Here is a 27,888-nt window from a genome sequence, read left to right as displayed (position 1 = left end):
CGTCCTCGAAATCCTCTCCAATTGGGCGTATCCGGGTTGTCTGCAGGATTCCAGTTCCCTTCCTCTGCCCCACCATCCCCAACAAACCACCCCTCCGCTCCCAACCCTGAACTTCGTCACATCAGGACAGCGAACTCCAAGTCGACCAACTCATCCGACCTCTTCCACAGTACCAGGAACAGGAACTTTGGTCTCAGGATGAGGACAATCTTGAGCGTCATCCTCTGCCCCTTTGCTCCCCTCCCCACTCCGTCTGGGGGGTGGGGGTGGAAGAGCCAAGGGCCTCCTGAACTAGTGCTCCAATTCAGGAGGGGCAGAGATGGAGAGCAAAAGAGAGAAAGAGACAGACAGACAGACAGAGAAAGAGAGAGACGCACACAGAAACTGACTTACAGAGAGAGAGATGGTGAGGACAGGAAAAAAGCAATCAAAAAATCAATAAGCTTTCTCTTTCTGGGTCACAGACAAGCCTGGGGCACTCTAAGTATCGAATTGCCATTGACAGGATGGTGGGTAAGGATAAGGGCAGTGGATGACTTCCCTGGGCTGAGTTAGGTTGAGAAGTGGTAGATGGAAAAATAACCATCATAAGTGAGGCCAACCAGGAATGGGGGATCCCAAGGAATACTGAGAATTAGAAGGACCTTGAAGTACACTATGAATAGTGGAATCTCAGGGAGGATTGAGAAATAGGGACTTTGGTTTACAAGGACCATAAGACATAGGAGCAGAATTAGACCATTCAGGCCATTAAGTCTGCTCCACCATTCCATCGTGGCTGATTTATTATCCTCTCAACCCCATTCTTCTACCTTCTCCCCATAATATTTGACGTCCTTACCAATCAAGAACCTATCAAACATAGGTGGCCTCCACAGCATCTGTGGGAAAGAATTTCACAGATTCACCACCCTCTAGTTAAAGAAATTCCTCCTCATTTCTGTTCTAAAGAGACAGCCTTATATTTTGAGGCTGTGCCCTCCGTGTCCTAGACTGTGAATGGTGGGATCCCAGAGAGTATTGTGGAACACCTTGCTCTACAAAGATGCAATGTACACCATGACTGTCAGGTCCCTGGGAGTATTGAGGAAGAGAGGGGCTTTGGTGTACAAGGACAGGACGTACTCCAAGAATGGTGGCGTCTCAGGGAGTATTGAGGTGTACAAAGGTATGACATGCACAATGAATGTCAGGTTCCTGGGAATACTGAGGAACAGAGGGTGTATAAGGACTGAACATATACTGTGAATGGTGGGGGCCCAGGGAGTATTGAGGAACGGAAGCACACTGTAAGCTCACTCAAATACACACACACACACTCACTTCATCTTTCTCCTCAACACACACACTTTGTATGGGATGTGACCACACTAAAGAAGGGAGGAAGGCAAAGGAAAGGAAATTATAGGCAATTGCATTACTTCCTCAGCACCACCTACCCATCTACCTATCTACATACCATCTGCAAAACTTTGCCACAAAGCCATCAATTCCATGATCCAAATCATTGATAAACAATGTGAAAATTAGCAGTCCCAACACTGACCCCTGAGGAACACCACTAGTCACTGGCAGCCAACCAGAAAAGGCCCCTTTTATTCCCACTCACTGCCTCCTGCCTGTCAGCCATTCCTCTATCCATGCCAGTACATTTCCTGTAATGCCGTATGATTTTATCTTGTTAAGCAGCCTCATGTGTGGCACCTTATCAAATGCCTTCTGAAAATCCAAGTAAATGACATCCACTGCCTCTCTTTTGTCCACCCTGCTTGTTACTTCCTCAAAGAACTATCAGATTGGTCAGGCAAGGCCTTTACAGAAACCATGCTGATAAAATGATTTTGACTCATTTTTTCATTAATCTCCAAGTACCCCAAAATCTCATCCTTAACCGTCAACACTTTCTCAACCACTGAGTTTAGGCTAACTAGCCTATAATTTCCTTTCTTTTGCCTTCCTCCCATCTTAAGAGTGGAGTGACATTTGCAATCTTCTAGTCCTCTGGAACCATGCCAGAATCAAGTGATTCTTGTAGATCATGATGAATGCATCCATTATCTCTTCAGCAACCTCTCTCAGGACTCTGGGATGAAGTCCATCTGGTCCGGGTGACTTATCCACCTTAAGACCTTTGAGTTTTCCTAGCACATTTTCCTTTGTAATAGCAATGGTACTCACTCCTGCTCCCTGACACTCACAGACCTCTGGTACACTGTTAGTGTCTTCCTCAGTGAAGACTGATGCAAAATACCCATGAAAATCGTCTGCCATTTCTTTGTCCTCCATTACCACCTCACCAGCATCATTTTCCAGTGGTCCAATATGAACTCTCACCTCCCTTTTACTCTTTATATAACTGAAAAAACTTTCAGTATCTTGCTTTATATTGTTGGCTAGTTTGCCTTCATATTTCATCTTTTGCCTTCTTATAGGTTTTTAGTTGCCTTTTGTTGGATTTTAAAAGCTTCCCAATCATCCAACTACCCACTCACTTTTGCTACCTTATATGCCCTTTCCTTGGCTTTTATGCTGTCCTTAACTTCCCTCGTCAGCTATGGTTGCCTACCCCTGCCATTTGAGAACTTCTTCTTCTGTGGAGCATATTTGTCCTGTGCCTTGTGAACTATTCCCAGAAACTTCAGCCATCTCTGCTCTGCCATCATCCCTGCCAGTATCCTCCTCCAATCCACCTGGGCAAACTCTGCTCTCATGCCTCTGTAATTCCCTTTATTTCATTGTGATACTGATACACGTGACTTGTGCTTCTCCCCCTCAAACTGGAGTATGAATTCAATCATATTATGATCACTGCCTCCTAAGGGTTCCTTTACGTTAAGCTCCCTAATAAGATCTGGGTTGTTACACAACATCCAATCTAAGATAGCCTTTGCCCAAGTAGGCTCAATCACAAGCTGCTCTAAAAAGTCATCTCATAGGCATTCAACAAATTCCCTCTCTTGTGATACAACACCAACCTGATTTTCCCAATCCCCTTGCACATTGCAGTCCCCCATTACAATTGTGACATTACCTTTAGTATATGCCTTTTCCTTTGCAATCTCAACCCCACATCTTGGCTACTATTTGGAGCCCTATATATGATTCCCACTATGTTTTTTTTGCAGATTCAAACCCCTAAAGATTCAACATTCTCTGACCCTATGTCACCTCTTTCTAAAGAGGCAATTCCATTTCTTACCAACAGAGCCACACCATCACTTATGCCTTCCTGCCTGTTCTTTTATACAAAGGACATTCTTTGATGTTAAGCTCCCAACGACGGCCTTCTTTCAGCCATAACTCAGTGATGTCCATAACATCATACCGACCGATCGCTGATTGTGCCATGAGTTTGTCCACCCTATTCCAAATGCTACGTGCATTTAAGTACAGCACCTTCAGTCCTGCATTCTTTCCCCTTTTGAATTTTGCTTCTGTGGTACAATTTAAATCTTTGTTGCCTGCATTTGTTCCCAATCATTGGCTTGTCCTTCCTTACATTCATGTTATACCCATCATCTACTTGTAAACCTGCTGGCTCATCCTCAGCTCTATCACACTGGTTCCCATTCCCCTTCCATAATAACTTAAACCACTCCCAATAGCTCTAGTAAACCTGTCCGCAAGAATATTGGTCCCCCTCAGATTCAAGTGCAACCCGTCCCCTTTGTAAAGGTCCCACCTGCCCCAGAGGAGGTCCCAATTATGCAGAAATCTGAATCCCTGCCCCCCTGCTCCAATTCTTCAGCCACACGTTTATCTGCCACCTCGTTCTATTCCTATCCTCACTGTTGCATGGCACAGGCAGCAATCCCCAGATTACTACCCTTGATTACTTCTCAGCTTCCTTCCCAACTCCCATTGTTCTAACTTCAGGACCTCCGCCTTTTTCTACCTATGTCATTGGAACCAATATGTATCATGACTTCCGGCTGCTCTCCCTCCCTTTTCAGGGTATTGTGGACACGTTCAGAAACACCGTAGACTCTAGCACCGGGGGTGGGGGTGGGGCAAAGTACCATTCGTTTTTATTTTTTGGAGTCCACCGAATCGCCTATCTGTCCCCCTATCTATAAGAGTCCCCCATTACTGATGCCACCCTCTCCAGTTCCCTACCCTTCTTAACCACTGGGCTAGACTCTGTGTCAGAGGGATGGCCGCTGTTACCCCCTCCAGGTAGGTCATCCTCCCAACAGGGTTGTCATTGGAGAGAGTCCAGAGGTTCATGAGGCTGATTCCAGGAATAATATGAGTGTTTGGCAGCTTTGGGCCTGTACTCACTGAAATTTAGAAGATTGCGGGGGATCTCAATGAAACCCACCGAATGTTGAAAGGACTAGATAGGGTGGATGTGGAGAGGATGCTTCCTAGGGTGGGGTTATCTAGAACTAGAGGGCACAGCCTCAAAATTGAGGGGCGACCCTTTAGAATAGAGATAAGGAGGATTTTTTTCAAGCAGAGAGTAGTGAAGCTGTGGAATGCTCTGCCACAGACTGCAGGTGGATGCCAAGTCCATGGTTATATTTAAGACAGAAGTTGATCATTTCCTGATCGGTCAGGGCATGAAAGAAAGCAGGTGTGTGGGGCTGAGTGGGATCTAGGCTCAACCATGATAGAATTGTAGGGCAGACTCAGTGGGCTGAATGGTTATGGACTATTCCCTGTTGATGGGCTGTGTCCATTCCCAGTTGGGTGGGGTTTGACTCTGTACCATTCTGTTTCTGGATCATAGATCTGGGTTAATGAGTTAACAAGTTAATGATTTTAATTGGTATTGATTGGGCAGTGAACATTAACTGAAGTGGATAGGTCAGCAATGGACCCAGTCACTGTGAAGGACACAGCTGGTCAGTGCCTGGGTCAGGGTCCATCAATCCCCTCCCCCCACCAAGACTGGGAGGGGACCAGGCTGACAGGTGACTGATTAAAGCCACTCAGGCTGCCCTCTCCCTGCTAGTCCACTTCGCAATCCTAACCACGAATCACTGTACCCCCAGGCACCATTTAAATGTGGGGAGGGATTTCTCCCTCTACACCCACCTCCTCTGACATCGACCGAGAGGGGGGAGGAAAGAAAAGGGGAAAGGATGTGAGGGATGAAAGGCAGAGTGAGGGGGGGAAGTGGGGAGAGTCAGTGAGGAGGAAAAGAAATGTGAGGGAATGGAGGGAAGGAGTGGAGAGTGACGAGGTGGTAGGAGGAGAGAGGGGTGGGTCAGAGCTGGTGAGAGAGGAGATAGTGAGGGGAAAGTGTAAGGACAGACAGTGAGTTGGAGGGACATGAACAGTGGGGCTGAGAGAACTGGAGAAACAAAGCAAGGTAAAATGAGGGGAAGAGAGAGGGGAAGAGAGAGGGGGAGATGGAGAATGGGAAAAGGATAAGGGGAAGAGAAAGAAAGTGTCAGGACAGAGAGAGATGTGTGTGTGAGAGACAGAGGGAGAGATTATGAAGATATATTTGGGGACAGGTATGGTTCTAAAGAGGGACACAGAGGACTGGAGTCAGAAGTTTGACCTTCTGCTGTCGTTGAGAGAAACAGTGAGTGAGTGTGTGTGTGTGAGAGAGAGAGAGATGTATGTAATAGAGAGGGAGGGAGGAGAGAAGGGGAGGGGGAGAGAAAGAGAAAGCTAGAGGGAGGAGAGAGAGATAGAGAGAGAGAAGGGGAGGAGGTAGATTATGAAGATATATTTGGGGACGGGATGGTTCCGGGGGAGGGACACAGGGGATGGGAGGCAGAAGTTTGACCTTCCTCTGCTGTCAGAGGTAAACAGCTCGGGTGGATTTATCGAAGCTCCGAGCCGTGGGAACGAGGGCGGAGACGTCAGCACCTCGTCTCTGCTGACCGGGGAATCAATCAGACTGCAGACTCGGGCTGTGGTCCGTCAGCCAAACCCCCAAACCCCGCGGCCTTCCACCAACCGGGGGGGGGGGAGAGCGAGAGTTAACCCCTGTCCAGCTGTAGACGTCTTCTCCCCAAGACCGCCCCGCATCCCACTTTGCGTTCCTCTCGGGAGTCAATACGAACCCGAGGGTGTTGGAAGGGAACGGCGGTGAGAGAGAAGAGGGTCGGTCGTTGGTTCGCAAGTGTGTGTGTGTGTGTGTGTGGGGGGGTGGGGGTGGGGGTGGGGTTGGGGGGGGATTCGGGTGGGTCTTAAGGAGATCGTGTCTGGGGCTCTGCGAGTGCGTGGTGGTGAAAGGAAGGGGAGGGGGTGTTGCGGAAGAGGGGTTGTCATGAGACGATGGAGTCGCGGTGAGGGAGGGATAGGGGATACAGAAGGAAATGAAAGAGGGAATGGGGATGTGGAGAGAGAGGAGTGGGAGAAGGGGAGAGAGAGGGAGTGGGGGACAGAGGAGATGAAGAAAGGAAGGGGAACGGGAATGGGCAAGATAGAGAGAGAGGGTGGGGAATGGGAGAGAGATGGTGAGGGAAGAGGAGAGAAGAAGGGAGAAAAGGGGAGTGAGGGTGACGGAGTGGGAGGGGAGGAGCGGAGAGAAGAAAGGGAGGGAGAGATGAAATGCGGAGGGGTTGGAGGGAGTGAGCGAGTGAGGGTTAGAAAGGAGGAAGAGTGGGTCAAAAAGAGGCCAGGGGCACAGGAAAGAGGGGTGTTAGGAGAGAGGGGTGGGAGAGAGGTAGAGGCAAGACGTGAGTACGACCGAGCGTGGTGTAGGGAGCAAGAGATGGGGGAGGTGGGAGAGAGGGGAGACAGAGGGAGGAAGAAAACAGGAGAAGGAGAGAAGGAGGAAGGAGAGGCCGAGGGAGTGGGCTGGAACTAGTTGGGAGGGTGATGAGGGTGTTACCAGAGGGAGACATCTCCGACACGGAGGGAGAAGAGGGGGAGGTATAGAGTTGAAACCCTAATCCTTTCTGACTAGGAACGGGCACACTCCTCCCTCTCTAAGTCTTGCCCCCTTCCCGTGAGCGGGAGAGGGTTAAAGGCCAAGGCTCAAGAGGAGGGAGGTGCGGGACCCGCAGGGACGCCGGGCGGAACGCCAGGGAACCACGTGAGACCTCGGGAGCGAACAACAACCCCTCTCACTCCGCGCCAAAGAACAGCAGCTCTGCGCGGAAACAAGGGAGTGTAGGGAGGGCGGAGCTGAGATCACCACAGAGTAGAGCAGAGGGAGGGAGGGGATGGAGGGTCACCAGGAGAGACATCACCGCACGCTCATCTCCGACACACCCGTCACTGTGACAGACACAACTCCACACCTCTCACTGTAACAGTCACACACTCCTCACCCGTCACTGTAACATGAACACTCGTACACCCCTCACTGTGGCAGACACAACTCCACACCCCTCACTGTAACAGTCACACACTCCTCACCCGTCACTGTGAGACACAACTCCACACCCCTCACTGTAACAGTCACACACTCCTCACCCGTCTCTGTAACAGACACAACTCCACACCCCTCACTGTAACAGTCACACACTCCTCACCCGTCACTGTGAGACACAACTCCACACCCCTCACTGTAACAGTCACACACTCCTCACCCGTCACTGTAACAGACACAACTCCACACCCCTCACTGTAACAGTCACACACTCCTCACCCGTCACTGTAACATGAATACTCGTACACCCCTCACTGTGCCACTGACACACCCAACACCCCCCACTGTAACACTGTCGCACCCCACTCCTCGCTGTAGCATAGATTCAACCCCACAACCCCTCACTGAGACACTAACACACCCAACACCCCCACTGTAACACTGACGCACCCCATTCCTCGCTGTAGCATAGATTCAACCCCTCACTGAGACACTGACACACCCAACACCACCACTGTAACTCTGACGCACCCCAGCACCCCTCATCGTGACACTGAAGCACTCCACAACACCGCACTCGGAATACTGTGTGCAATTCTGGCCGCCCAGCTAAAGGGAGGCTATGTTTAAACTGGAAGGGTGCAGCAAAAATGTAGTCAAAGTTGACGGTATGGCTGGATCGGACAGGCTAGGGGAATTTTTGTTTTTCTCCCGGAAATGAAAGCCGAGGGGTGACCGGATAGAAGTTTATAAAATCATAAGGGGCAGAGATAAAGTGGACGGTCAACGTCAGGGTTAAGGTGCGAGAGGGAAGACTTAGAGGGGACCGGAGAATGGGTAGTGAGTAGTGGGATAACTACTAAAGGAAGTGGTAGAGGCGGGTAGAATTACAATATTAAAAATGTGGACAGCAAAGATTTTAAGGATTACAGGCCAAACGCGGCCAGAAGGCTCTAGCTCACGCAGAGCCCGGCCGCTGGGAGGTCCACTCCACGAGGAAGCGGTGCTGCGCCTGGTGGTGGGAGGACCGCGCCGCCACCTGGTCGGAGGTCGAAACGGCAGGCCGTGAACCGACGCCATTTGCAGCACAGCAGCAGGACGCTCAGGTAGGGGAACCATAGCATCGACAGTCCATCTTCTCCTCCCAGAGGCGTGGTTCACCAACCGCTCACCCCAACCCATGTTATAGGGTCAACGTCGCCTGCATCTGATCTGAATGCAACAGGACATTGGAAATGGAGCTCTGGAAGGTCTCGGCAGGTCGGGTGGTGAAATGGAATTGGTATATTATTGTCACCAAGTACAGCGAAAAGCTTGTCATGTACGCTGTTCATACACGTCTGATACACGGTGCATTGAGGTGATATATGTGTAAATTAAAGTGACACAGTTGCAGAGAAATTGCAGTGCAAGGCAGACAGTAAGTTGCAAGGGACATCATGAGGTAGATTGTGAGGTTATGAGTCCAAATTATCGTAAATGGAGACTATAATAGTCTTATAACAGTGGGGTAGAAACTGTCCTTCAACCCGGCGGCACGTGCTTTTGTATCTCCTGCCAGCGGGGTCAGTGATATTGCTGTCTGCGTAACTGAGGCAGCAAGGTATAGCAACACACATCAAAGTTGCTGCCTGGCCTGCTGCGTTCACCAGCAACTTTGATGTGTGTTGCTTGAATTTCCAGCATCTGCAGAATTCCTCGTGTTTGCAGCAAGGTATAGACAGTCCATAGAGAGAAGGCTGGTTTTCGTCATGTACTGAGCTGTGTCCACAACTCTCTGTATTTTCTTGCGGTCACAGGCAGAGCAGTTGTCCGATCAAGCCGTGGTGCATCCACACAGAATGCTTTCTATGGTGCATGGATAAAATATTGGCTGGGGTCGACGGGGCGTGTCAAATTCATTTAGCCTCCTTAGGAGGTAGAGGCCCTGGTGACCATTCTTGGCTGTGGTGTTAACGTAGTTGGACCAGGACAGGGGTGTTCATGTCTAGGGACTCTCTTCAACCTCGGCTCCACTGAGGTCAATGACCAGCTCTTTTGTTCTGTTGACATTGAGGGCAAGGGTGTTGTAGTGTGACTAAGCTCTCCACCCTGGCACTTACCCCTGCCAGCAGAACAAGTGCTACACCTGCCCCTACACCTCCTCCCTCACTACCATTCAGGATCATCTACTGTATTCGGTTCTCCCAGTGTGGCCTTCTGTATATCGGTGAGATCCGACGTAGATTGGGAAACCGCTTCGCCGAGCACCTATGCTCCGTCCACCAGAAAAAGCGAGATCTCCCAGTGGCCACCCATTTTAATACCACTTCTCAATCCAAAATGTCCATCCATGGCCTCCCCTTCCCTACCTTCTAACTCTGACTCCTCGCCTTTTTTTCTCCAGTGCTGATGAAGGGTCTCAGCCCAAAACGTCGACTGTTAACTCTTTTCCAAAGATACCACCTGGCCTGCTGAGTTCCTCCAGCATGTTTGTGATTTGACTGAGTTCTCGGTCTCCTTCCAGTAGCCCGACACTTCATTGTCTGAGATACACCTCACTACAATGGTGTCACCTGCAAACTTGTAGACGGAGTTAGTGCACAATCAGGTTTGCAGGTGTGCGTGTACAGGGAGCAAAGTACAAGGCTGAGGGCACAGCCTCCGTGGGGCACTAGTGTTACGAGAAATTGTTCAAGTTTATTGTCTTTCAGCCATGTATACCACCAAATGTTCCTTAGGATCAAGGTGCACAACACAGTACATATAATTCACACACAAAACATAAAGTAATATTACCAAGTAATTTAACAAGTAATGAGGTGTAATTCACACACAAGTTAAAAAGTAAACAATATAACATTACTGGTACTTCATACACAAGACTCAGGTCTCAGCCTGGAGGAAAAAGCTGTTTCCTGTTCTAACCGTTTTTGTCTTACTGCTGCTGCACTTCCTGGTGGTGGTTTTTGTGGTGGTGGGTGGGGGGCGGTCAAAGAGATTTTGGATGGGAGGGATCATTGACAATGCTAAGGGCCCTGCATACACTGGGCTACTCTGATGGATGGGAGATCGGATGATTCTCTCAGCAGTCCTCACTATCCTTTGTAGGGACTTGCGGTCAGATGACTCACAGCTCCCGTACCGGATGTTGATGCAGCAGGTCAGGGCACTCTCGATGGTGCTCCTGTAAAAAGTGGGGAAAGAGCTTGGCTCGCCTCAATTTCCTGAGCAAGTTGTGGAGATGCTGCTGTGCTCTCTGGACCAAAGAGGGACCAGGTGAGATCATCCATTACGTGCACTCCTAGAAACTTGCTGCTCCTCACTCTCACCGTGGCTGAGCTGTGTACGTGCAGTAAGGAGTGGTCAGCCTGCACCTTTGGAAAGTCCACCATCATCTCTTTGGTCTTATCCACGGTGAGATGCACGTTGCTGTGCTGCACCATGGTAGCAGAGGTGTTGCTCCCTGTCCTCACCGATTGTTGGTCAAGAAGTTGTGGATCCAGTTGCAGAGGAAAGTATTGACTCCCAGGTCTCAGAGTTAGGTGATCAATTTGTTTTGGCACGACAAAGTGATGGAATGTCTCATCTGCTGATGCTTGGACCCTCCCCCCTTCCCGTGGGGTGGAAGAACCATGGAGAAAGGCAGCATAAGCAGTTCTGTGTAATGAGACAGATAGGGAGCAGCAGCACCACCACCCCCGGCGGGAGGATCACAATACATGGGCCCCGACAGCGCCATTTCCTTGTGGGAGGACTACACTGCAGAAGTACTAACACTGCTGCCGCTTGGCGGGAGGACTCGGCCACAGCTCCAGCGATGCTTCTGACTAGCGGAAGGGCCCTATTGCAGTGCTGCTGCCCACTTGAAGGCCTACACTGCAAATGCGGCAAAGGTGTCACCCTCCCCCCCCCCCCCGACCCCTAGGGTAGGAGGTGCACTCTGAAAGTGTATTAACAGCACCCCCTCAGGTGGGGGGTCCACAGTGCAAATAACTGACCATATCGCAGGAGCAGTGGGAAGGGTTAGAGGCTACACTGGAAAAGGGAACTGAACCACCACCTACTGGGAGGAACATAATGCACACAACATATTGACACGTACAGGCCAATGTACGGGACTGCCGCCACTATAGAGCACACTGTCACAGGAAAGCAGCATCCATGATCAAGGACTCCCACCATCCAGCCTATGCTCTCCTCAGGACCCAATCCACAGAATCAGGAAGTTGTTACCCCCCAATCATTCGGCTCCTAAACTAGAGGGCATTAAGTTCTCCCGCCCCATCACTGAGCTGCCCTCACAACTGATGGACTTGCTTCCCAGTAACTCTTCATCTCATGTTTTTTGATATTTATTGCTGATTTACTATTGTATTTTTTATTTTTGTATTTGCAGTTTATCTTTAGCACATTGATTGTTCATCCTGTTGGAAGCAGTCTTTCATTTAAGTTTCTTACATTTATTTTGAATGCCTGCAAGAAAATGAATCCCAGGGTTGTATATAGTGACATAACATAATTTGACAATAAATTTACTTTTGAACTTTGGTTGATTGGGGGCATTTACAGCAAGTTGGAGGCCAGGTCAACAGTGTGAACCAGACCCTGAAGATGCAGATAAAAACACCAGTTTTCACGTGCTTTGCTGGAAATTCATGTAGGTTGGACCCGCGTTCACTGGGATTTAGAGAAGAGGTGATCTTATTGAAAGGCATGAGCACCTGGTGGGAGACAGGCCATCCAATTAGAAGTTTTTTTTTCCCTTGTGGGGGAGGGGGATTTTGAATTCTCTTCCCCAGAAGAGCTGCAGAGATGGATTCACCCCAGATAATAGTTGAGGGAGGTGATGGGTTGGAGAAAGGAAGTGTGTATGATTACTATGTTTAGATGTTTGGGTGGGAGGGGTTTCCATCTTGGGGTCCACAGACCCCTTGGCTGATAGCATAGAGAAGGTTGGGAACTCCTGGTTTAGATGGATAAGGCCACATGTAGACAAATGGGACTAACTCAAGAATGCAACTTGATCGGTCTGGATGAGTTGGGTCAAAGGGCCAGATTCTGTGCTGTTGGATTTAAGGGAAGTGATTACAAGGGATCTTTTGTTTTAAAAAAATAGTTAAGGATTACCCTTTAGAAGGAATGTTTAAAATGCAGTGCGGGAAGGTGTAGAGGATCAAATGTACCCAAAGTGCAGTGAAATTGACACCTCATTGCCTACAAAGGAAGTGGAGAGAGAAGCCATCACATTTCAAGTGTAGGAACCTGTGAGGCCCTGGATCAAGAACTGGACTGTGTAAATATCCTAAATAAGTTTCTTCACACACAGCATGGACAATGGGATGTATGGCTCAAGTGAAAATCAGACACAGCCTCAAAGGCCCTGGCCTTAGAAAAGACATGGAGGAAATTTCTTAGCCAGGGGGCAGTGAATCTGTGTAATTCATTGTCACAGACCACTGTGGAAGCAAAGTCATTTGGATATATTTAAAGCAGAGGTTGGTAGGTTTCTGATTAGTAAGGCAAAGTTTACAGAGGGAAGGCAGGAGAATGGGGCTAAGGGGGAAAATAAATCAGCCATGGAGCACACTCAATGGGCCATATGGCCAATTTTACTCCGATCTGTTATGAACTCTGAGCACGAGCAAGTGACAGGAAGAGATACACAGACAGGCCAGGCAACTTCTGGTTTTCTTAGTATTCTTCAAATGTTTAATTAACCCAACAGTACTGATACAGTATGAAAGTCTAGAAAACATACAGACTGCGTTCTACTGCTGGTCTAGTGAAGGCCAGCACGCCTCGACACGGAACCCATTCCCCACCACCTCCCTGCTCTTTAAAACGGGCACAGTCTTTGTTTAAAAAAAACCTCCTAACTGGCAAAGCTTTTGGCTCTCTTGGCTGCAGGGACGGATCTGGGGGAGAGACTGGAAGGAGCAGAGTGAAAAGTCCTGGAGGGAAATACCCTGCAGCTTCACTCAGTGAAAATGCACAGGGATCCCGTTGCCCAGCCAGAACACCAGGGCCCATGGCAGCTGCACATCACCCAGGAATGCATGTCACTGTTCCGCAGCTGCTGGGGGTCACGAGGTTGGGGCAGGAATTAGTGGCCCAGCCGTGGGTCATATGAACAATAAGACACGTATGTGACCCCCCTGCCCCAAAAAACCTGGAGTCCATCAGGTGGAGGTTGCAAATCAATGCTGGACATGGGGGCTGGAATCAATCCCCTTTCCCGCATTGGGGAGTAGAGGAAAAGAGAGGATGAGGAGGGAGATGTGGGTGGGGGGGGGAGACTGAAGAAGAGGACAAGGAGGATGCTGGTGGATGAGTAGGTGAGGAGGGAGAAGGGGAAGTGTGTGCAGACAGCAGGACAAGCCAAGGGAGGGACAGCAGAAGACAGTGAGCCCCACTCAGAGCCGCTATGCCAAGAGGGGTCTTGGGGGCTTACTGACCACCTGAGGCAGGGATGAGGTGTGATCCCTGGATAAGCCCCTCTCCCGAGGTCCTCCACTGCAGTATCCAGCCTTGGAGTGATCACAGGCTGGGAGTCCAGGACCTCAGGAGGGTTACCCCACCACACAGCAAGAACCTTCTGCTCTGTCCCACAGGTCTCCAGCCTACTTTCCAGTACCAGAAACACAACTGGGGTGCCCTGCACAATGGAGAAGGTAAGATTACTCTCCTGAACCCATTACCATCACTGATACGAGGTTCTCCACGTTTTTAACTGTCAGGCTCCTCTCTCCCCACCTTCCCCCCACCCCAGCCATTTGAAACTCAGCACCACTGTTGAACAAGGGAGCAAACAAATAGAATACATAAAAACAAGAGCAAGGGGGTGGGGGAAGAGTGTTGGGACTCTGCAAGGGCATGGGATACTCCCAAACAGACAAGAATCAACCAGCTCCCACGGACGGAAGAGACGGAGAGGGAGGAGTGGGGAGAAGCAATTTATGGGTTGGGCCGTGAGAGCCTGCCCTGCCCCGTTTTTGTTCCTCGGTAAGATGCTACGTTTAAAGTCACAATAAAAATCAGCTTTGAAACGGCTGTCGTCTCAGCAACAGAAAGCTTTATAGAAAAGAAAACAAGAACCCAACAAGGAGAACGAGGGTTTTTGGAAGGTTGGAAGGGAGGGAGAGAGGGAGGAAGGAAGGAGAGAAAGGGAAGGGGGTTGTCTTCTTTTTTTCTCGATTTTACGCAGGCGTTGGTCACAGCAAGTGGCCTAGTGGTCATCCTGGCCGTTGGCATCATCCCCGCCATCCTCCTCACCCTCCTCTCGTTCCTTCCTGCCCTTGCCGTCCTCCAGCTAGAAGTGAAGGGGGAGGAAGAGAAGGAGGTCAGTTACTGAGGCTCTGGAACTGGAAACCTGGCAGACCACACTTTTCACATCCTGGTAGGTGGTCAGCTTTAAACTCCATAATCCCCACCTCCCCCCCCCCCCGCCTTAATCCAATACATTAGTCCAGTCCCATAAACCAGCACAGTTGGCTGCCTGCTGGATTCCCTCATAGCTGCCCTGGGACCTGCTAATACTCATCACTCTCCTACCCATTTCCACTCACGTATGTGGCAACCACACCTGTATTTGAACAACAGTCTAACTGCTGACCTAGCTCCAGGATGTACCCCCTGCTCTCATACCCAGGGCCCAAGAGCTGACAATTCCATCCACAGGTCCTGCTCCCCCACCCAGCCTTACCCTCCATCACCTTCACAGTCCCCTCCTCTGTGTGGACGGTCCATCCCCTTCCTGCCACACCCCAAGGCACTGCCTGCCAATTCTCTCCATACCCTGCCGCAGAGCCTTACAAAAACAAAAAAGACCCTTTGGCACACCTAGGCCATGCTGACCATGAAATCCATCTGGCCTCTGTCCCCCTTGGCCTTCTATCCATGAAACTAAGTTTTAAACATAGCACCCTATCCTTTGACCCTACACTTCCTGTTACCTCAGTAGAGCAGCCAAGATCTGACCCATTGCAGACATTCTCTCTTCTCCCTCCCCCCAGCAGGCAGAAAATAGAAACGCTTGGAAGCGTGTACCACCAGGGCCCAAGGACTGCTTCTATCCTCCCGTCATCACTCTTGAATGGATCTTATATACTCAAAAATGAACTCCTGATCTTCTAACCTAACTCGCTGAGGCATCTGCACTTTATTTGCCAGCACAGCACATCCTCTCTGCAACTGCCCAACTGCCTTGTGTTTCACTCTATCTCGGTAACAAAACAATATGCACCTCCACCACTTCAAGCAGTTCATTCCACACACCCACCACCCTGTGTGGAAAAGCCCTCCCCTTTAAGCCCCACCCCACCCTAATCCTGCTTCTTCTAGTTTACCAACTTCATTTGTGCCCCTGTATTGTATAAATTTCCACAAGGCCACCATTTTGCCTTTTACGTTTCAGTGTTAGTGAATCCGGCCTGATTAGTCAGTACAAATCATTGGCCAGACCATCAAGATCCTCCCCACTCCTCATCAATAAGGGGCCAATTTTTGCATCTTCTGACCAACACCCCCTTCACTGATCTCTTAAGAGCTAGAGAATTTACAGGAATGTTGCCAGGACTTGGGAACTTGAGTTATAGGGGGAATTTGAATAGGTTAAGCCTTTATTTCCTTGAGCACTGGGATATAGATTATCCAGGGTATAGATAGACTGATTGCATGGAGGTCTTTTCTCCTCTCAGGTTGGGTAAGGCGAAGTCATAGGTTTTGAGTGAAAGGTGAAATATTCAAGAGGACTCTAAGGGGAACTGTTTCACTCAGAGGGTGACGCAGGTGTGGAAAAGGCTGCCAGTGGAAGTGGTAGATGTGGATTAATTGTAACATTTCAGAGAGGTTTGGATAGGTACATGGATGAGAGGTATGGAGGGCCACGTCAGCTGCAGGTAGATAGAACTAGGTCAGCACAGAGGGACACACATCAAAGTTGCTGGTGAACGCAGCAGGCCAGGCAGCATCTCTAGGAAGAAGTACAGTCGACATTTCAGGCTGAGACCCTTCGTCAGGACTAACTGAAGGAAGAGCTAGTAAGAGATTTGAAAGGGGAGGGGGAGGGGAGATCCAAAATGATAGGAGAAGACAGGAGGGGGAGGGATGGAGCCAAGAGCTGGACAGGTGATTGGCAAAAGGGATATGAGAGGATCATGGGACAGGAGGCCCAGGGAGAAGGAAGGGGGGGGGGGGAACAACCCAGAGGATGGGCAAGGGGTATAGTCAGAGGGACAGAGGGAGAAAAAGGAGAGTGAGAGAAAGGATGTGCGTACATAAATAATGGATGGGGTACGAGGGGGAGGTGGGGCATTAGCGGAAGTTAGAGAAGTCAATGTTCATGTCATCAGGTTGGAGGCTACCCAAACAGAATATAAGGTGTTGTTCCTCCAACCTGAGTGTGGCTTCACCTTTACAGTAGAGGAGGCCGTGGATAGACATGTCAGAATGGGAATGGGATGTCGAATTAAAATGTGTGGCCACTGGGAGATCCTGCTTTCTCTAGTGGACAGAGCGTAGATGTTCAGCAAAGCGGTCTCCCAGTCTGCGTCGGGTCTCGCCAATATACAGAAGGCCACATCGGGAGCACCGGATGCAGTATATCGCTCCAGCCGACTCCACAGGTGAAGTGTTGCCTCACCTGGAAGGACTGTCTGGGGCCCTGAATGGTGGTAAGGGAGGATGTGTAAGGGCATGTGTAGCACTTGTTCCGCTTACAAGGATAAGTGCCAGGAGGGAGATCAGTGGGGAGGGATGGGGGGGACGAATGGACAAGGGAGTCGCGTAGGGAGCGATCCTTGCGGAAAGCAGAGGGGGCGGGGGGAGGGAAAGATGTGCTTAGTGGTGGGATCCCATTGGAGGTGGCGGAAGTTACGGAGAATAATACGTTGGACCCGCAGGCTGGTGGGATGGTAGGTGAAGACCAGGGGAACCCTATTCCTAGTGGGGTGGCGGGAGGGTGGAGTGAGAGCAGATGTACATAAAATGGGGGAGATATGTTTGAGAACAGAGTTGATGGTGGAGGAAGGGAAGCCCTTTTCTTTGAAAAAGGAGGACAGGCACAGAGGGCCTGTTTCTATACTGTGGTGCTCTCTGACTAGCAGGAAAAGCACTGACTTCTGGGACAGAACACCAGGGTGGGACTAAACTCGTATTTAATCTAGCCACCTTCCTCAACAGGCGCAGGCTGGTAGGATATGCTTGCTCAGTGAGCTGGAGGACATTGCAGAGCAGACCCCACCCCCACCCCACACAACTCAAACCCTTCTCTCAGCCACTCCTTCACCAGTACCTGCTCCTCCTCTTCATCCTCCAGATCGCCCTCCTCGCCAGTGCCCTCGCTCTCTGTCTTCTTCGACTCACTGCCGCCCTTGACTCCGCTCCCCTCCTCCATCTTCTCGCTCTTGGCTTCTGTCAGGTTTGGCGAGGAAGGAATAAGATAATAGAGTGAAATTTAGACAGTGGGGGGTGGGAGGGCTTCCAGACCAGCAAAACCCATGGGGGGGGGTGCAGGCCCCAATACCTTGTTGAATGCCACAGAGGGTGTGGAGACAAAAGAAACTGTTGTCTTCCCTTCAACACACCTGCCTCCACTGCTCCCCCAGAGAAAGAGGGTGACATCCACTCCCTCCATTGCTCAGTCATCTGTGGGTCAGGAGCAACATTTCCTTCCAACTTCATTGGGAGAGTTTGCCAACCAACTTTTTGCACTTACATCCCTCCCCTCTCACAGTCTGGGACACAGCTACAACCCCACCTGACAGGGAGAGGACACAGACGATGACGGTCCAGATCCTCAAGGATGGGGATGGGGGAGACCTACCTTTCTGCAAATGGAAGCCCACCCCAATTCGCATGAGACTGCAGGAGAAGGAATGAGAAACTGTGGTGTGAGCGTTGAGCCAGACTTCAAGGACATAGTCGTGGTAGTGTCGCGGTTAGTACAGTACTATTAAAGCTCAGGGCATTCGAGAGCACTGAGTTCATTTCCAGAGTCTCTGTATGTCCTCCCTGTGGAATGCAGGAGTTTTCTCAGTCCTCTGCTTTCCTCCCACAGTTCAAAGACATACAGTGTAGGCTAAGTGATCATAGTAAATTGTCCCACGATTAGGTTACCCTTAATCAGATTTGTTGGGGGTTGCCGGGGCGGCATGGATTAAAGGGCTGAAGGTCCTACTCCGCACTGTACTGCTAAATAAAATAGATAGATGACCTCGGCCTCCAGGGCAGGGTGCGTGGTTCATTTTGGCCCTGTCTGCAAACTTCCTGTGACCCTGAGCGTTTAATAAATATGACCAGATTGAGCCACTTGGCCTGTTGATCCTCCTCAGCCATTCAAAAAGATGATGGCTGATCTGGCTGTGGACTCAGCTCCACCTTACCTGCCTTTTTCCCATCACCTTACCTGCCTTTTTCCCCATCACCCTCATTTCCCCCAGCGTGTGTCCCTTAGTTCCAGTCTCACCTATCAGTGCAAACAACTTTCCTGACTATCAAAAATCTTATGTTTCTATGCAAGACACCCGCTCATATTTCTCTAAATTCCAACCTGGAGTAGGGAGTTGAGTTTCGTGCGGGTCAGATCAATAAGCTGATTGCAATTAGCCCGCAGTGTGTGGGTGAAAATCTGGGAGGAATTGTTGGGAATGTGGGGTGGGGGCTGAATTAAATAACACCAAGGTAGGACTGGTGTGAATGGCTGGCATGGATAAAGTAGGCCGAAAAGTTTGCTCCCTCACTGACATTCTGACCTTGTCAGACAGATCCTGCACTGAAACAGTCCTTTTGGCCTATCCAATCCATACTGGCCAGCAACCAGCCTTACACCAATCCTGTTTCACTGCACCCAGCCCCAACCCCCAGCTTCCACATTCCCACTGACACCCTCAGATAATTAACCCACCAATCTACATGTCCCTGCGTCATGGGAAGGAACTGGAGACCCCGGGGGTCTCAGAGTGTGCGCAAACTCCAGACAGATAGTGGTGGAAACCGGGTCTCTAGCACTGGGAGGCCGTGGGACACCATACTGCCCCCAAGTCTTGCCCTTGGGAAAGGCAAGTGTGAAGGCAGAGCTCCCAAACTTTACACTGAGGCAGTGGGATGGAATGAGAGTCTCCTGTTAGACCTGTGTGTGTGGCTGTCGTCATGAAAAGCAGGAGTGGAGAGGGGAGGCTAACCTGACTGGCTTGACTGCTCCTTCTCTATCTTCTCCAGGCTGTCAAGCAATGAGTCCACCTTGCTTTTGATCAGCGTCAGTTCCTTTTTGATGGTGGCCAGGTCGTTGGCTTTCACTTGTCGGCGGCGCGGGGTGCGGGCAAAAGGGCGAAAGACACAACACCGTGAGTACATGGGTGGGGTAGACACAAACATCCCCACCCACCCCGACCCCTCCACACACTCCACCCACCCATGGACCATGGATAGTGTGGAGGGAACCTCACCCTGTGTGTGACCCTGTACCTGGCAGCGTGAGACGAGGCAGTGTGGAGGGAACTTCACCGTGTCTGACCATGTCCCTAGGAGTGTGAGACGAGACGGTGTGGAGGGAACTTCACCCTGTGTGTGACTCTGTACCTGGGAGTGTGAGACGAGACAGTGTAGAGTGAACCTCACCCTGTGTCTGACTATGTCCCTGGGAGTGTGTGATGAGATGATGCAGAGGGAGCCCCACCTTATGTCTGACCCTGGAGCGGCACTGGTCGGGGGTCGAGGACGCACACGATGACAGAACCTCTGACGCCAGTACCTGGTTTCCCCGACGATGCAGATTTCTGACCGGATTTGCTGTTGAAGCTCCCCTTGCCTCTCCTTGGAACGGGGACTGTGACCCGTGGGCGCTTGGCAATGGTCACAGGCCTGGGCAAGGGGGGAGGCACCCTGCTGGGATAGGGGTACATCCTACAGCGGACGAGGGGAAAGACAGTCAGAGCCAGTCACATCTCCCATCCTCTCCCAACACAATGATGCACTCACAAAAGAGGCAAGCCAACCGCTCTACTTCATTGAGATTGAGATCTGATACGTACGTCCCCAAAGACTCTTAGCAAATCTCCACAGATGGACCGCGGAGAGCATTCTGACTGGTTGCATCACTGGATCAAAAGAGACTGGAATGGGTAGTAGACACAGCTAGCAATCAAGAACACAATCTTCCCCACCATCAAGGACATCTTCCAAGGCGGTGCCTCAAGACAGTATCAGTCATTAAAGACCCTCATTATCCAGGACATGCCTTCGTCTCATTACTACCAGTGGGGAGGAATTACAGGAGTCTTCAGAAGTCCAACACAATGTTTCAGGAACAGCTTCTTCTCTTCCGTCATCAGAATTCTGAACTCATGAACATTACCTCGCCATTCTTTTTCTATTGTAATCTATACTTATGTTCCGTATCTTGCACTGTACTACTGCTACAAAACAACAAAGTGATAATAAACCTGCCAGCCCTCCTCACCCTAGTACCAGACTTTTATTTGTGATAGGCTGTGGGAGACTGTCTAGGTGCGGTAATTGGCTTTTGCCAGTCTCCTTCACCCCACCCTCAAGTCTGATCTGCTTCTCCACAGAGCAGGCTCCCTCAGTCCAGGGCCACTTTACCCTGCCCTCTTTGCTGAGGAAGGACTGGGGAAGAGGAAAATCTAGCAACTTCGCAGGTCAGGTGGAAGTCGGTCTCTGCAAGGTGTGCTGGTAGAGGAGGAGGAAGAGCCAACTTGGACTGCTGCGTTCTATATGGCACTGAACAGGCCAAACCTGGAATAGCAAATTGTATTCCGTATCTACTTAGCCCATGATGTGCCACCCACAGAACAATCCCATCATCCAAGTAATCTTCAAACTCCACACAGGTCTAAACCTGGGACCCTGCTGCTGTGAGATATATACTTACATAGGAGGCAGTTCAGGGGTTTTACTGGAAGAAAAGACTGGAGCTTTAAAGAACAAGAGGGAGGTCAACACTCTTGAAGGGACCATGAAGGAGGAATCGTCACTTTCCAAGAAGGGCCGGGAAGTTGAGCCCGTACTCAACGGGAGTTTATGGGAATGAGAGGTGATCTTAGTCAAAGGTGCCACATTCTGCGAGGATGTTTTGATGGGGCAGATATTGAGACGGTGCTTCCCCTGGTAAGTGGTGGGGAAAATCCTAGAACCATGGGGCAATAACATAGGATGAGGAGCCATCTGGTTAAGATGGAGACAGAGGAATTTCTTCTGTGGCAGGAATGGGGAATCTCTCCTCCTGAGAGCTAGGGAGGATAAGTTACCCGGACTGAAGGAGGGGAGGGTGGAAGTCAAGACAGATGGGGATAGAGGAATCACAGTGCACTACAGCACAAAAACAATCACCCTAAATACCTGTCATAACTTTTTAAACCTAAGATCGCCCCTCATTTTCCTTCACTTCACAGAATAAACCCCTAACCTATAACTTTCTCTGGAACTCAGGTCAAGTCCCAGCAACATCCATGTATTTTCTCTGCATTCTTTCAAGTTCTAATATTTTCCCTGAATGTCAGTGAGCAGAACTGCACACAATACTCTAAAGAAGAGGAGATTAAAACGAATTACTGGATATATTCAAGGTCGGGACAGAAGGGCTGTAACTCCCAGTCCAGTCAGAGGAACTCAACCTCTAAACATACAGTTCATATCAGTGGAGAGGTGGTAGTGTTGCTTGCATTTTCCCCACCGTCATTGCTTCCCATGGCCACCCCCTGAATCCAATGGCTTTATTGGCGGTGAGGAATGGTGGCTACAAGAACCAGGACCCAAACCCTCTTGACAGTACAGGCAAATATTTCAGAGGAGAGACAGGCAGGGTGGTTTTAGGCAATTCTTACCGGGTTAGCGATGGGATCTCGTATGCTTCCGACTGCCTGGTTGGGGGTGCACTGAGGTTGGCAGGTATGGGGAAGGGGAGAGAAAATACACGATTACTTCCACAGCCCACACAGTCATCAAGCTCAGAATATACTCCACCCTCATCACACTGACCCCAGTATCCCTCCAAGCCCTCATCTTGGGACCACCTCTCCATCTATTGCTCTCCCATCCTTTTCGCGGGAACTCCTGGCTCTGGGCTACTTCTCCCCTGCCCTGAGGGTCTCATCCTGCTTTCCCCAGCACTGTCTCATTAACTTGTCCCGAGTCACTGCTCTCTCCATGTCTTCTCACCCTTCACCTGGGATCACCACAGTCCCTCACCACAACCTTGCCTGGGGTCACTGTTGTCCCTCACAGTGCTCTCTGTCCCCTGACCTTTGGACCCCAGACCACCGTTTCTCGTCCTGTCTTTCCTTGGGATTGAATGGAAAAATCAATCAGCCATGATTGAATGGTGGAGCAGACCCAATGGACTGAATGCCCCAATTCTGCTCCTGTGTTTTATAATCTGACCCATAAAGCTGGGGGGTAGTGGGAAGGGTGGTCACCACCCTGCTCCTCACACCCTCACATTGGGACCACTGTTCACCAGCCTCATACACTCCAACATCCAAGCCCTTGCACCATGACTGCTGCCCCACTCCCCACCACGCCTGTGTGAACTGTCGGAGGGAAACTGGGGCAAACTGTGGGACTGGGTTGTCAGGGCTGGGGCTGTGTGGTGTAAGGGCAGTGGATCCCACAGTGTGGGGTTTTGGGTGGGGAGGTTTCCTTACCTGTCATAGAAGTCGGTCCTGTAGTAGTCATAGTCCAGGTCAGAGGTGGACCTGTGAAGATAGAGAGAGGGGCATTTCCAGTGAGGACAGAGAGGTGTCTGAGACAAGGGGCAGGATTGGGGACTGGCCAGGTGGTGGTGGAGGAGGAAGGTTCATGGGGGGGGGCAGGGGGCTGACGGTTCCAATACGGAGCCCACTCTCTGAAGGATGAGTGGAGGCCCTCACTACACAGAGGTATCCTGACAAACACCCAAAGGCTATGGACCAAGTGCTGGTCAACAGGGATACATGTGGATGGGGACCAGTAGTGACACAGAGGGCTGAAGGCCCTGCCTCTGCACTGTATATCGGAGTGGCTACTCCCTGGATATGACCACACCAACGGGCTCTTGGAGAAAAGCACAATGACTGAGGGGCGCAGTGACATGCAGCGGGGATGCTTTGAAGGAGGGCAAAGAGGCCACCAAATCTCCCCCCCCCCCCCACCACCACCACCCGACACACACTTACAGAAGGGGTTCCTCTGCTCAGGAGCAGGGAGCTTCCCGGCCTCCCCTCACCAATCGTTGTTGGGATCTGGGTGAAGGCAAGAGAGGATGGGGCAGAAGACGCCGTCCAAGCAAACTCACCCATACATGTCGGAAGCAGATCTCTTCTGGCCACTCTTGGGTCTGTTGGGTTTGGGCTCCCCAGCCAGGTTGATGTCTGTAACACAAAGCAGGCACAGAGAATCAGCTAGAGTCATGGCCTGGTTTCAAGTTTAATTATCATTCAATCATACTTAACTATAGCCACACGAAACCATGTTGCTCCAGGGCTAAGGTGCAAAAACATGACCAACAGCACATGGTACATAGCACACATTGTTATGATTTCAGAAAAACAGTCACAAAGAAAACAATATAACCCAAGTTCCTGAGTTGTCCTGGTCCAACTTGAAATGCACTGACCATGAAATCCCATGTGCCCACGTCCCTCCAAACCTCTCCCCTCTGTGTAATTACCTCGGCAGCTTTCAGAGGTGTCTGCGTTAACAATTTCTGACAGCTCATTCCTAGCATGAAGCTGCTGCTCTTGATGTCCCTTCTAAGCCTCTCACCTCTGATCTTGAACCTATAACCTCTCACTTTTAGCACCCCCTTCCCTAGAAAAAGACTAGATTATGCATCTTGTTTAGGTTGAGGGTTGAGGTCACCCCACGATTTCTTTCGTTCCAGGGAACGAAGCTGGTGTCTACCCAACCTTTCCTCAGAAGGATGGAACATGCTACACACACAGCAGTCAGCTTATCTGATCAACAAACCCACTAACACACCAAAATAACATCCCACAGACCAGAGCCCTAATTCCATTGTGGAGGTGCTGGGCATCGAAGTCAATGTTAGTTGTGAGTGTAAAATGAATACAAAATGAAAGCCTTTCTCTTCTTCAGCCTTTCGTCTCCCCAACCATCACCACCCATATCCTCTTGCCTTTCCCCTCTTACATGGACCCAGCTATCACCTACAAATTCGTGCTCCTCTGCCATCAGATTTCAGAACGGTCCATGAACCCTTTCTTCCACTATTTATATCTTATTTTAAAATTGCTAAGTTACAATGTCTTGCACTGTACTGCTCCCACAAAACAACACATTCCATAATGTCAGTGATTTCCCTACTCTCCCTGTTCTGGCTTCTGCCCCCTTCCTTTCCAATACTGATGAGGGCCTCAGCCCAAAATGTCGACTGTCTACTTCCCATGACCAGATGAGCTATGACCTCAGCAGTTATTACAGACGTCTGACTGCCTCTAGGAATGCTGCTAGTGAATTTGCTGCATTATTTCGGAGGGGATTTGAGAAAGGTATAGACCCAGCAGGGGTACAAACACATGAATCACCCCTCAAACCTGCTCCTGACACTATCATCTGTCCCGATTACCCTGGGTCCCAATTTCCCTGATTATTCAAACATTCTGAACTCCTCTTTAAGGACCCTTGATGGCCATGCCTACACACCTCCCACCCCCAAGGGTCTGGTTCTCTCCGTCATCCCAGATACATACATGGGTTAATCAGCCACTGTGAACTGTCCCCAGTGAAGGCGATGAAGGGAGAAGGTGAGAGTGTAAGGAAGAAAGGGAGTAGAGGGAGGGTAAGGGCGAGATGAAAAGAGTACGGGGGAAGATTAAAGAGACACAGAATGGGAGAGAGCAAGGAGACGACAACAGGAGAGCGGGACAGACTGAGCAAGAGTGCAACGTAGAGAATGTGTGATCAAAGGAGAGATCTGGTTTCAGGGATATGCTCACACTCCCCCACCCAAATCATATCTTCTACCCTCCCCAGCAGTAAACCCGGACCTTTGCATGTTGTGAATCCTATACTCAGCACCTTGCAGGGTCCTGACATAAAAAGGTCAGGGCTCAGGTGTTCCAATTCCATGAAGCCCAACCCCCCCCCCCACGCCCCTGGTACCCAGCTCACCCAATGGCTGCCCTGCGATAATCCTGCCGTCTTCAGCTGCCACAGCCGTTCGAGCCGTCCTCTCGTTGGCATACTGGACAAAGGCATAGCCCTTGTGTACTGAACAGCCCACAATCTTGCCGTACTTGGCAAAGAGGGCCTCCACGTCCGTCTTCTTCACCACAGCGGTGTTCAGATTGCCGATGAAGACCCGGGAGTTCAGAGAGCGTGGGTCGTTCTTGTTGGTCACATTGCTGGCCATCAGTTTGGTAGCCATGAGGCTCTCGTAGCTCTGGTTGGGTAGGCAGTTGGCATTTCCATTTTGAGTAAGGGAGGGAGGGAGAGAGAGAGAGAAAAAAACCAAGTGCAGCACATTAGCTCCTCTGTCTCTGGCCCCTTGACCTTCCTTCACCTTAACTGTTTTGATTACTGGCAAGGCCCCCATGCCTTCAGCCTCTCAACCACACCTACCTCCTGGCTCAATGTTTACAGCTGTCAGACTGCATCTGTCGAACCACAGGTACACGTCTCTTCCTCCCTCCTCCACCCCCACAGTGATTCACCTGACACTGCCAAGTGCCAACATTAACACAATATGCTGCACTGGCGGCCTCACCAACCAGCAGTGGCAGTGTGGGGTGTCGCAGCAGAGTCACACTGCTATCTGGCCTCATGTGACGAAGGCATCCAAGTCTACAGATCTCACTGATCCAAGATGTAGCCTGGACTCCTTTTCACATGCAAGATCGGCTTCGGAACACCTCACTCCACTGCAGGACTACTGAGCCCATTTTGGATGCTGAGGAGGCAAAGGCTACCACCAGCCCCCTAGGGGTCTGGCACAGAGGAGAATGTGGTAGGAATTATTTGGTCAAGGGTCATCAGGCGAACACTCCACACTAGGCTGTGTTGAAGCAGGAGGGAGAAGCCATGCCTGTTTGTCACTCAGCAACACTGCCCATGGGTGTAAGCCCTGCACTCCAGAGCAACCCCAGGACCGCACAGGGCTCCCCTAAGCTGAAGGGACATCCTGCTGGAGGTGGAACGAGTGAACGAGTGTAGGAGTAGAGGAATGACACCTCAGCTTTAGCAACGAACACTGTCCAAACAGCGACCATCACTATAAAACAGCTATGAGGCAGGCTTCCAGGAACCTTTTACACAAGAGATCAGGAAGTCCAGGCAACTGTTCAAGATACAGACGACTTTTCTTAAACCAGGGTGTCAATAAAGTACAAAGGCAAGCCATTTAAGCCTGCTCCACATTTCAAAAGGATGAAGGCTCAGCTTCTACTTCAGCCCCATTTTTCATTCCCACTGCTACAGCAGACGCATGTCACTCGCAAACTTCAAATTAATTCAGTGACCAAGTGTAGCAACCACCCCACCATTGGGGTCAGAATTCCAGAGATTCACATCCCCTCTGGGCAAAGGGTATCTCTCCCTATTTCCATCCTAAATGGCCAAACTTCTTTTCCCAAGACTCTTCCCTGGATGCCCCAGCTAGTGCAAGTATTAAACGTCCAATGTCAATGAGGCCCTTTGTTATTTTTCAGAGCTATCCATCCAAGACCTTACTGAAATGTGGAACAGCTCTCAAAGTGGTTTGATGCCATAACAGCACAGAATTTACAGGTCATCCTGCTCAAATGGGGTCCTTGCTATTTAAACCTCCTCTCCGTCCCCCCAACTGATGAATACCATCCTTCCTGCTCCCCTTACAGCGCTCTGAGTCCACACTGCAACTTGTGAAGACGCACAAGGTGGCAGGCACTGGAACCTGGAGCAAAGAACAAATTGCTGGAGGAAACTCAGCTGTTCGGGCAGCATCCACTCAGGGAAATGGATGCTTCTAGTCAGGACTTTCCCTGGACTGTCCATTACCCCATCTGCCCCACCGAGCTCCCCCAGCAGCGTATTGTTTTTGCTTCAGTTTCCCAATTCTCTACGCTCTTCAGAAATCATTGAAGGAACAGTCTTTGGGATGGGAAATCCAAGTAATCGGGCAGCGTCTGTGGAGGGAGGAAGGTAGAGGCGATGTTTCAGGTTTGTGACTGTCCCACACTGGAGAGCTAGGCATAGGCGAAGAGTTGACAGCCTAAAAGATCGTCTCCATTTTGCTCCTGGCTCAATGTTTGCAACTTTCTCCGTGCTTCAGACCTGTGGGACTTTGCCTTGTAATCGTCAGGAGAAATGGAAGGGGGGGGTGGAGGGGCAGTGAAATGGGGTCTTACAAATTAGGAGAGAAGTATACAGGGTAATTCAGGCATCATCTTTCCTTGCCACACTGGATTGGCTGGGAGGGATGGGAAGGGGCAACCCCACCCTGTTCACTTGGTGACATCTCTCAGCCCCTGGCTGCCAATCCTTGCAAGGATTAGAAATGGTCAGCTAATTTGTTAACCCCTCCCCTTCACCACCATTTATGATCATGTGCCTCAGTTTCCCATTCTACCCCACTACCCTCACTTTCTCCAACATACAGAAAAGTACAATTTTTGGAATTAACTCTTTTGGTTCAG

General features: G+C 50.3%; 1 protein-coding gene across 6 annotated transcripts in view; it reads right to left on the bottom strand.

Moving 5' to 3' along the window:
- Window positions 1-14,313: 14,313 nt before the first annotated feature.
- hnrnpc (heterogeneous nuclear ribonucleoprotein C) overlaps window positions 14,314-27,888 on the bottom strand; it is a 31,558-nt gene continuing 17,983 nt past the window's right edge. For 5 of the 6 annotated variants that reach the window (XM_072250696.1, XM_072250698.1, XM_072250699.1 and 2 more), the window contains 8 exons: window positions 25,388-25,658; window positions 23,550-23,625; window positions 22,921-22,971; window positions 22,102-22,152; window positions 20,011-20,161; window positions 19,441-19,579; window positions 17,553-17,671; window positions 14,314-14,570 (listed from right to left, as the gene is read on the bottom strand). In XM_072250696.1, the coding sequence (XP_072106797.1) occupies window positions 14,487-14,570; window positions 17,553-17,671; window positions 19,441-19,579; window positions 20,011-20,161; window positions 22,102-22,152; window positions 22,921-22,971; window positions 23,550-23,625; window positions 25,388-25,658 (942 nt within the window). In that variant the 3' untranslated portion in view covers window positions 14,314-14,486. Of the gene's footprint in view, window positions 14,571-17,552; window positions 17,672-19,440; window positions 19,580-20,009; window positions 20,162-22,101; window positions 22,153-22,920; window positions 22,972-23,549; window positions 23,626-25,387; window positions 25,659-27,888 lie in introns of all 6 variants that reach the window. The other variant, XM_072250697.1, reaches the window with a different exon arrangement.

The sequence above is a fragment of the Mobula birostris genome, unplaced genomic scaffold (genome assembly GCF_030028105.1).
Source record: "Mobula birostris isolate sMobBir1 unplaced genomic scaffold, sMobBir1.hap1 scaffold_543, whole genome shotgun sequence".
In the NCBI taxonomy this organism is placed as follows: domain Eukaryota; kingdom Metazoa; phylum Chordata; class Chondrichthyes; order Myliobatiformes; family Myliobatidae; genus Mobula; species Mobula birostris.
This window is presented reverse-complemented; position numbering and strand designations above follow the sequence as displayed.